This window comes from Balearica regulorum, chromosome 15, assembly GCF_011004875.1.
Source record: "Balearica regulorum gibbericeps isolate bBalReg1 chromosome 15, bBalReg1.pri, whole genome shotgun sequence".
Classification (NCBI taxonomy): Eukaryota; Metazoa; Chordata; class Aves; order Gruiformes; family Gruidae; genus Balearica; species Balearica regulorum.
In genome coordinates this window covers 13,924,801-13,935,941 of record NC_046198.1, presented here as the reverse complement: position 1 = coordinate 13,935,941, position 11,141 = coordinate 13,924,801, and the positions used below count along the sequence as shown (strand labels likewise).

At 41.3% G+C, this 11,141-nt stretch overlaps 1 protein-coding gene and 1 non-coding gene across 5 annotated transcripts in view; both read right to left on the bottom strand.

The window, feature by feature from the left end:
• Positions 1 to 1,756: 1,756 nt before the first annotated feature.
• Positions 1,757 to 1,838, bottom strand: TRNAL-AAG (transfer RNA leucine (anticodon AAG)). The gene has a single exon. It is a non-coding gene; the product is annotated as a tRNA-Leu (tRNA).
• A 4,874-nt stretch (positions 1,839 to 6,712) lies between these two features.
• The window catches only part of CHLSN (cholesin), a 130,196-nt gene continuing 125,767 nt past the window's right edge, over positions 6,713 to 11,141 (bottom strand). For all 4 annotated transcript variants that reach the window (XM_075767691.1, XM_075767689.1, XM_075767692.1 and 1 more), the window contains one exon: positions 6,713 to 8,518. In XM_075767691.1, coding sequence (XP_075623806.1) covers positions 8,336 to 8,518 — 183 coding nt within the window. In that variant the 3' untranslated portion in view covers positions 6,713 to 8,335. The remainder of the gene's footprint in view (positions 8,519 to 11,141) is intronic.

Genomic DNA, 11,141 nt, shown 5'->3' with positions numbered 1-11,141 from the left:
TGAAATAAAAGCTAACTTCTGCATTTCTTGACTTTGATGAGCTGTTTTCCTCCTCGTCTTCTTTGCTAATTCACTCAGATGAACTTTTGTCGCTATCGGGTACAGTGAGTTATAATCTGCTCAGGAGGAAGGAAGGATGCTGGTGCAATATTCATAATGCAACCGTCTGCTCACTGCAGATTTTCCATCTCTGAGATAAAACATATTAAAACCACTGGAAATGAGAATTATCTAAAGGTTTTCTTCTTTTTGACAATAAAACCAGCCGACAGTAGGCTGAGTTCTGACTGAGGTGTGTGCCCTATACCAACCGTACAAGGAGCTCGTCATTTCCCAGAGCAGCATTTCACCGTGACCGTACCTTCACGCTGGTTACTCCTCGCACCGCTGCAGCCAGCTGTGCCAGGGGTGGGCTGGCCTCATTAGCAGGGCGCTAATTTGGCCAGTAAGTGGTCATTTACATGAGGGGCAGCCTAGAGAGCAATCCTCCCGAAGGTGACACTGTCCGGAAACCTGACTTGAGGAGCCAGGGGAGGTAGACGCAGGAACCGAAGGCTGGAAAGCACCCACACGGATTTCACTACCCAAACAAGAGGCAGATGCTCACAAGCCTCATCAGAGCACTGATGGTCTTTTGTTTGAAGGTTTCTTTTTTGTCATGTAAGGCAGTTATAAAAGCGCTTAAATAATCCCTGGCATCTCCCCTGATTTCTACAAGTCACGCACAGTCGGGGATGAGGCTCTTCCAAGCAAAAGCACACTACACATCCAGACATAAGGTCTGAACTGGCTTGAAGGGACATCTCCCGTTGAAGAGCTAATGGAGATGGAAATCCAGACCCATCTTGAAGGAATTTGGGGTGAAATTTAAGGATAATTCAGTTATTATGGACTAAGATATATTGAGACCTTTAAATCTGCAAAACCTTCTGCTATCCCAGCTGCAGTGACAAGCACAAAAAACCCCTTTTTCACAAAAAGACAGATAGTGGAGGCAGATTATTGGGTGCATAGAGGTGGTGTGGGTAGACCTGAGGACCTAGAAAGGACATATGAAGACCATCTGCTGATGAATGCTCCTGCTTACAACAGGCACCAGAAGCTTCCAAAAAACATTGGTAAGGGTTACCAAGTAACAGGTATACTGACCTGAAAGGTGCCATAGCCCACAAAGAGATGACAGGTACAGTTGAATTGGAAAGAAGTGTTGCCTTCTGCAGTTCTCCAAGCTGCCACTGAGAGGTGAGAATCTGGCTTGGACACAGGCTGCAGATTCATAGAATGATTTGGGTTGGAAGGAACCTCACAGCCCATCCAGTTCCACCCCCTGCCACGGGCAGGGACACCCTCCACTAGCCCAGGTTGCCCAAAGCCCCATCCAACCTGGCCTTCAACACTGCCAGGGATGGGGCAGCCACAGCTTCTCTGGGCAACCTGGGCCAGGGCCTCACCTCCCTCACAGTGAAGAATTTTTTTCTAATATCTAATGTAAATCTCCCCTCCTTCAGCTTAAAGCCATTCCCCCTTGTCCTGTCACTCCCTGCCCTTGTCACCAGTCCCTCTCCAGCTTTCCTGGAGCCCCTTCAGGGACTGGAAGGTGCTCTAAGGTCTCCCTGGAGCCTTCTCTTCTCCAGGCTGAACAACCCCAACTCTCTCAGCCTGTCCTCATCGCAGAGGTGCTCCAGCCCTCGGATCATCTTCGTGGCCTCCTCTGGACTCGTTCCAACAGCTCCATGTCTTTCTTAAAAAGCTGTGCTGGCAGCGGTGGGATTCGAACCCACGCCCCCGAAGAGACTGGAGCCTTAATCCAGCGCCTTAGACCGCTCGGCCACGCTACCGCCCGTCTCATCACAGAGTGTCTCCTGTTCAGCATAATCAAAAGGAGGAGAAGGGAGTGTGTAGGACTCATTAATACCATTTCTGATTAATTCTTTAACTGAAACTGAAGCAGCTGTTTCCTTTGTGGGACTGGAAGCGACCTGCAGGTGAGGTGGGGTTAAAACAGTTCGTCCTTCTGGGGTGAGTTTCAATTTTATCCAGAGTAACTTCAACAGCTTCTCCGTTATCTCTTTTATTGCAGCAAGCAGCAGAACGTGGCCCGTGGACCGCAGCCAGCCAGAGGGTTTACAGGCTGCTTTGAATGCACAGATAGTAACACTCTGTATTTGTGTTACAGTAACACGATCATCACAAAAAGGGACCAGAAGTCCTTCCCCAGGCTGAGATGTCACCAGCGCAGTGAACTGGTTTGATGCTGCCGACGAGCAGGCTTAGACACTGGAATTTCACCCAGATTTCAGCTGTTTCACGCCAGCAGTCTGTATGCGGGGGCCTGCTTACAATCAGCCCTGGTATTTTCAGCTGGTTTGGCCCTAAGCACTAACCACAAATAAGAGTTCAGAGCAGCTCCATATTTATCCTTTCCGGTGTATCACAGTGCCCCATTAAACAAGGACAAAATATTTCCTTATGTAATAGCGATACTATTTGTTATTTTTAACCTTATGGCAGCCAGTATTTGTGCCAGGTGACGTTTTGCCTTAACCAGGCAACTTCAAGAGGTGACATTCCCGACGTTCATCCTTGCGCTCTGGTACGTGGGATGCCCATACACGGTTTCTTGGCTGGCTGTTGTCGTGCCTATCTGCTAGCACGTACTAGTGACAGCTCACGGAAATACCGCTCTTATTTAACAAGGTAAATCAGGGTGCTGGCCAGTCATTTCCAGGATGCTGCAAGAGCTTCTGCTTCTAATAAAGGGTACTTGTCTTTGTGAAATCCATAAAGTCTATTTACATGTATCTATGCTACCAGAGAAACACTATGGCTGTAGCTTAAGCTTTCAATATGCCAAAATAGCTTTAAACCAGTTTGTTTAGTCAAATGAAGCCCACAGAAAGCAGACAAATAAAACGGTTGCAAGTCTCAGCAGCCCCAGGCTGAAAACGGGCAGCAAAGCCAAGGCAGGCATTAAGCTGTGTGCTGAACATCCTGAGCAGCTGAGATCCCGCAGCCTCACGTCTCAAAGTGCTTCACAGATGAACGCCGCTGCCCGCTTGGCAAATTCCATCACTGTGCCAGATTCAGGCAATTTCATGGAGCTTAAGAAAGCCTGGCTGGTACAAAGGATGCTGCCAAAGCCTGTTGTACCTCTAGACCAGTACAGGGAAACACAGTGTCAACATCCTCCCTCGGGGTCCAAAGGAGCTCGACAGTAAGTGATGGTTTTCACAGTGCTGGAGCTAGGTCTAGTTATTTATAAGCAAATGAGTGACAGAGCCTGTGTTCCAGGGCTTACAAATTTATAAAATACATGTTAGACTACGAGGAGAATAGATTTAAGCTGTCACAGCAAAAGGCTATGTGATATTTCAATTAGCAGCAAACTTTCTTTAAAAACCCTGAATCACGAAAGCTAACAGGAAATGTAATTCCACCTTCCTATGAATAGAAGAGTAACTGGCAATCTTTAACTATGTGCTCACATAATTTAGGGGGGGTTGCTTGTTTGCTTCTAACACAATCCCCCTTCATTCAGACTCCAGGCTGGAGGCACAGAGAGGTAGAATTTGAATTCTTCTGGCCATTTATATACATGTGGCATTTCTTGACCTTTAAGTATTTGATTTTTGAAACCTATTTAACTTTTTGACGTAGGTGTTTTCGTGGGTTTTGTTAGGGAATGCCAAAAATTTTCTGCATGTAGGGGGAAAAAAAATAATTAATAAGAGCAACTGTATGACTGTTGTTCTGTTTTTAACCAAAGGGCCCTCCCTCTGTGCCTGTAACACCAGCCAAACTCTCTTAGCAGCACAAGCTTCTTACTCAGCTTTAACAAAGAAAGATAAACCACTGTTTTGCTTTGCCCTTCCCCCACCATTTACTCATTAGTTTTATTTAGTTTGATATTCTCTCCTCCTTGTAGGGAAAAAACCCCCCATATTTAAAAAAAAATAATTATTTTTTACCCTATTAAGTTGTTGACTATGTATGTTCTTACGAAGAATTTAAAATAGAATGTAATTATAAATCACTGCTGAAATGAGCTTGTCCTGCAAAGGCAAGGACATGTTGTTGTGTCCTTTTATGACTGGAATCACTGTAAACAACTAATATTTCTATTTGCAGGGACAGAAATAACCAGCTCATTCAGCTGTACAGAAAGGAAGACATAAAAGGAAACCAAAGGCTAAACCAGAATAAGCCACTGGAAAGTTTTATGTCAACAAAACTGGATTTAAATTAAGTAACATCAACTCAGTATTTTGACTGTAAATGAATCAGAACATTAAAACATGTTTTAAAGGGAACATTTGTGATGAAACATCTCTGACTAGTTCCTACACTAAAGGAACAGGAAAGTTCCAACTTGTGTCTCCTCTGCAGGATCAAATCCGCACAGCAAAGTTATTTCTCTAGCTTTAGTACTACTTTGTAGACCCAAATTTTGAAAAGAGGAATAGCAGCAGAACTGCAAGGGAAACACTGAATAAATGACTTCTCAGTTATACACAACGGAAAATGCAGTTCTGATGACATAGTTAGAGGTTGCATCATACTACATACGCGTGAAGGAGTAAAATTAAAATTACACAGACAATTTCCATCCTTATGTTTTCTAATTTTCTGAGCGCTTGACTTTGCAACTTAAATCTCTTTTATGACTGTTTTTTTCCGACACTGATTTGCAGAAATGTGAGTAGATTTTAACGTTTGCTACTTGCCTTACTCAGTGGGAAAATTTAAAAAAAAAACAACCCAAACAACCAACCAACCCCCCCAACCCCAAGCTCAAACCAAAGAAGTGCATTTCTAAGCTATCTGAAATGAGGGGAGATGAGCCAAGAGTCACCTTGCTTTAAAGCAAACAGAAACACAGTAGAGCTATTCTCCAGCGAGATAAAATAAGGAAATAAACTATTCATTCAACAACTACGATACACCCTTTCCAAATAAGAACAGAGAATTCATTTACTCGGTAATGTTACAATGGTGATAACAAATTAAAATTGTGGGCAGACAGCAGAGAACCAAGAAGATATACAATCCACAGCAAGGATCAGCCAAATTAAAGGGAACTTTTTACATTGACAAATTTTGAGTAATTAGTGCTTCCATTAGAGGCACAGTTCCAGCTTTAAGCAATTCTAAGTAATTAATGTTCCTTTATTTTGCCTAGAAGTCCTGACTTCAGCATTCTCTTAGGATACGAATTCTTCTAGCCAGAGCTGCACAATACAGATTAACTCAACTAGAAGACAATTAGAGGAGGCAGATGAAGATGTAATTTGTCAGTCTGTACACACTGTTACTTCTAACCTTGGATGCAATTTTTATTAACACAGCAGACTGATTTAAACAGAGGCAGAGACCTATCTGTAACCATATGATTGCCTAATCTGCAAGGAACGTTGAGATTTGAAAATTCTACGTGACCAAATGACAAAATAAAGTGAATGAAGTCCCAGATTACATCTGCTGTACAGCTCTGTCCAGCTACAGGAATTAAATAACTGATTATACACTTAATAATTTTAAACATATCATACACGATGGAGGAAATCTTCCTATATTTATTCATCCCGCAATGTAAATCCCTCGATTAAAATGCCAAGCTGAGCAGGAAGCAGAAGCTGGCCTGGTGGCTAGCATACGGAAAAGACGGAATTTGATTGCCAGAGATGTTATTGCATTTGCATGCTGTGTTGGGTAACCTGTCTGGGTCCTCGCAATCTTGTCTTTAAAATGGGCCTAGGAATACGTTTCTCCCAAAAATGTGTTTGCTTTTGCATTTCGTGGGTGTTTTGAAGATGACTTGTTTGCCAACCAGTTGCAGATTCTTTAAGAAGAGGGGCAAAGTAAAAAAGAGAAACGCAATTAAGCGTCCTTTCTTATTTTCACTACAACATAAGACAACACTTGCAATATTTCATATTCAGCTTTGAAACCCAAGACATACAGAGTAACAGGACGAAGCAGAAGTTTTTCAAGCTTTTTACCCAATTTCCAGACACCACTGACCATTGAACAGTACCATACACCAAGAGACACGTGGCAGAAGACATCACACTTCCTTTTCTCTATCCAACCCAACCGTAGCAACCATTACCTTCGTTTCCATAACTGCAAGAAGTGGAGGCTGAAGACCATGTCCTTCACCCAGCAATTGATGGCACTGAAGGGAAAGTTGGAACTGCAGCTGAGGAAGAGGAGAGCAGAGCAGGACCTCACTCGCAGAGGTCTGTTACTGTACTGGTGAGAGGCTCCAACGGTTCTTTTCCAAATGTTATTGTTCACGTGGACTCCAGATTGGCAGGCCTTATGTGCTTTTAATATGCATTGATATAAAAAGAAATATGACATTCTTGATCTACAAAGCCTCTCTTCTCACAGATTTGTCAACATTTGCACATGGTCAGAATCAAGGTCCAAGAAAGGCAAATCTTGCCAAATCTGACAAAATCCTAAAAGGTTCACATCTTTTTTGCCTGGATCTTACCTTTACAATCCTTTCTACAAATCTCTTCCAAAATATGGTTGCAATGTGCTTGTGCTTTTAAGCGAGAAGGTATATTAAGTGCACAGCAAGGACCTACATTTTTGTGCGATAGAGAAATCAACAGTGGCGATTTTCAAATATCTCAGAGAGCACCAAGTCTTCTCTGACACCTCAAATGCAATCATAAACACACAAAGACACTTTGAAAACTTAATTCCTGAGAAATTCCTTTTTTATTCCCGATGGAAAGAAAAAAGAATCGGCCTCTGCCTGGAGTGACAGTAGTTTTTCTCAGCTGCATAGTCTCGAGACATAAAACATAAGACCGAAGATCTTTCACTAGTTCATTTTTTATTACAGACCCTTTTCACCAACGTTTGTGCTGGAAGCTCAGTTTTATACAGCTTTGGGCCTCAGAAAAGCTCCGACACGGCATGCATCCCCCGCAGCCCCCATCCAACTGTTGCCCCATGGTACAGGAATAGCACCTGAGCTGCTGGCGAACCATCGGCAGCTCAACGGAGAGGCTGGCCGCTGCCGCTGCATTCTGCTCACCATTGCGTAAACCTCCACCAGAGTTCTGATGTTAGAGCAGGGCATGCTGGTCTCTAGACTTTTTTGGTTGAAAACATCATCTTCCAGACGTCAGAAAGCATAAGTTATTTGTTACTAGTAATATTTTTCATACTTTTAAAGATTTGCAGTAATCCATGACTGTGAAGGCTGTCAAATCCACTGAAACGCTTCTTATTGAAAAATTAGGCCTGCATATCCGTAGATCCTCCCCTCCTTCATCCATCCAAATTAAAGACGTAATTCCCAAAGACAGCCACTCTTCTAAAACACTACACATTTCATGTAGTTGTTATTAATAAAGTATGAACAATGTTTGCAGAAACATTAAAGAATCAGGTCAAGAATGCTGTCTGAACACAAGTGTTATTTAATAAGCCAATCATCCAACTTTTGAGTAATTAATGTCCTTGGTTTTTACTTGAAAGCCTCATTTTCAGCACGTTCATAGGAGACGTCAAAGCAAATGAACACAAATTAACTCTTTTGGATGCCAGTTACAAGAGAAGGATGAAAATGCAATATTGGCAGGCTAGATACAAAACGTTGCCGCACAGCACTGCTCATCGAAGGGTAAGTTTAGGTACCATCGGATGATTTCACTACATATGGTCAAAGGATTTGATCTGTTCCCATCTGTGCACTATCTGAATATCTAAACAATTGCCATAAAGCATTTGAAAACTTTAAAATATAAAAGGAAAACTAACAAAGCTGATGGTATCTCCAGATCACTGCATGAAGTACTAATAAGCGACTGTGTTATACAATCCGTGTTCAACAGACTGAAAATGATCTTTCCCAAATCCAAATGACATACTTCTAAAGCTGAAAGTGATAGATTACAGCTGGCTGAGCAAGCACTGTACTGTACGCTCATTTTAAAAGCTGCCATTGTAAAAGACCCTCCAGGCTTTTTGTTGGTTCCTTTGCGCTTCTTAACAAGAACTGCAAAGCTCCTCTTATTTACCAGTATAGGGAGGTGGGAAAAAACTAACAAGAAAGAGAGGTTTATTTTCCTAAAGATATGCAGTAAGATTACTTTCAATCAAAATAGCACTTCTATGGACCAAGTATGATATTTTTATTTCATCACCTCAAAACATGATAAATATTTGCAATTGGAAACAGTTATGAGTACAAAATCTGAAAATTTAATATTAGGATTATTAGAAAATGTGTCTTTACAACTAATTTATAGTCTCTGTAGAGGACACCCTATCCTCCTCTCCACCAGACAACCATTAAGACACAAAAATACCCTCAGGACAGAAGTTGCAGAACTTGTCGTATGCGCTCACACTTCTCCAACAGGTTTGGGTCTTCTGCATCGGAATCATCCAATTCCTTCATAAAAGCTTCAGCCTTCTGCACAGTTATGTCTCGTGCACCGCCTTGAAGCCCTTGCAGATAATCCAGTAAAATGGTGAAATACTCGTCTGGAACCTTTAAAGAAAAAAAAAAACAGGGAAGAAAAAAAAAAAAACCTGCTTTATTTTTGTCTCAATACTCATTCACAACCATGTCAAGCCATCACCTGAAAGATAATTAGGAGAACTGCATGGGCTTTTCTGTTTGCCAATGCCCACCTCCGAGTGGAAGTGTTTCTTGCCAAGGTTCAAGCTGCCGGGAGGGATGGACCGTGGTGAGAGGACTGTCATGTGCTCAGATGGGCAAAGCATCTGAGAGGAAATTCTAAGCAGATGTGGAAATGCTGATCAGCAAATGCAAACACTCCCTGACAGTGAGCTCAAGGCTGTGAGGGTTGCTGGAAGAAAAAAAACCCACTAGCCAAATCCTACTTTTGGAAACATGTATGCAAACCTTACTAAATTCAGTGAGAATTGCATGCAGATGTCCGAGGAAAGAATTTTGCTGGAATTACCCTCGCCCCTACCCAAAATTATCTCTTTGCTGAGATGAGATACCACCCACCATCAAGCGCTTTGACAGAATGCTGATACAAAGGAATAGAATTTAATTTGAAAAACAAATTGAATTCAGACATATGGAAATAATTTTTAAATCATGCTGAATAAAACTGATAGGCTCTACTAACATGTCTAACATTAAAAGCAGTTTAGTCACCTACAGTTGCATTACCCTCCTTTCACTCCCTAATTAACTAGTCATAGGTTAAATTTTAGCTTATCTGGTAAAACATACAATTTCAATGATCACTACATTAAATAATCTCGGCAATAACCTAGCAGAGACTTTTGAATGATTTATTCCATATTTCAAACCAATGTATTTTCAAAAGTATTAGGTGAACAGATCTATGCTGAAGCATATCTTAACTTTATGTTGTATATCTGTGGAACAGGTTTCAGCCAATAAGAGAGTATTTTTGCTGTGAATCAGGAGATGTTAAAATGACCTAATCCTGCAAATATTTTTCTCCATGTTTAGCTTTACACATATAACTTTAAAAGGCATACTCGACATGAGTCAAGTTCAACACATACGTAAGTATTTAAAGGATTGGAGACTAATTATTGGAGGGCTGTTTCAATTCTGCAAAGTATCAACATTTCAGAGAAGACAGAGCTTCAACAGATACTTAATTTACAACTTATTTCTCCATCGACATTTGGCAGCATAACTTTGATCACTAAAACTTCTATCACTCCAAAAGAAGAGGAAGAAAGAATATTCTAACACTGCCTTCATCAATCAGGATATTACAAAGCAATAAATCAAAGCTAAAGGCTGCATTCAGCCTCATAACTTATACGCTATGAAAAACCTTCTAATTCTTCACACAAACACTCTTGATTTAAAGAAACAATACAGATACAAAAAAATATTAATTTTACAGTGACTAACACTGAAATGGATGATATATGAAGTGTTGCTATAATATATGAATCAAACATTTAAACATAACGAAAAATGTCTCTATATTTGAAACCTTTTTACTCACAGTAAACTGGTACTAATAACAGACAAAAACATTCAGGCGTAAAACAATTTCAGCATGATAGTGCTCCTGTAATGCAGATGCTCAGTACTGGTTTTTTAAAGCTCAGCAACATTTCTGTTTCAAACCTTAGCCAAATTATCTACATAATTTACACCTCTTGTTCTCAGACCTCGTGGTACAGTCATATCTCACTGTGTGGAATTACAGCTATTATTATATCATTTAAGCAAAGTGCTTGAAGGGGCAATTAAAAGCCTACTCTAAACTTGGAAATACTAAATGTGCAGACAGACATGTGGCTGCCTGAAGCTTAGAAAGCGTTAAGCATTTGGTCCTAAGGATAAGTGCTCGAGTGTTCAAAAAGACTGATTTCTTCTTTAGCACATCTATTACATTTACAGTACAGAACCATGTAGGCAAAAGAATATCATATTTTTTCCTCCCAACTTACACATACAGCAGAGCCATAGCAATGACTGGACAACAGAACATAGAAAGTGCTGGCAAAAAGCTAATGAAATCCAAATTTTAATTCTTAAAACACAGTAGTATAAGAGCTGAAATTTCAGGGACTCTTGGCGAGGTTTTACAAGAAGGAACACGATCCTTCCCTAAGATCAGCTTTTGGTCAGGCCTGAAATTGGATCTCTAGATCTCCCACCATGGCTCTGGCAAGGGGAAGCGATGCTTACGGGATTTAATTATTAGTCTTTTGTTAAACTGTTTTGGCCGCCTTCTTGTTTCTTTTTCTCTCTCGCACACCAACCTTGCCTCTGTTCTAACTAGCTGATATGCACTGGAGCCGAGTAACATGGAAACATCCCAAAGTGAAATCCCGTCAGCTCCTGAACGCTCAGGAGCTACGCGACATCGGGGAGAGGGGGAAAACACTACAGAACGGTGGTAAGAAAAGAACAGTTACTGCTTTTAAATTCTACTATGTGACTCAAGGGTTTCAGACTTTTCAGACTTGCGGATGCCCACGTATTTTGCAAAGCAAAATCAGATACCGGCACAGAGAACTTCAGCTTACTGCCGTCGTTTTTCTCAGTTACCTTCTGAGGAAGCTTCAGAACCCCCCCAGTTCTTGCAGTCCAGAAGCTGGAGACAGCTGTTGAAGTTACTTTCTAGAAAATGCCGTGC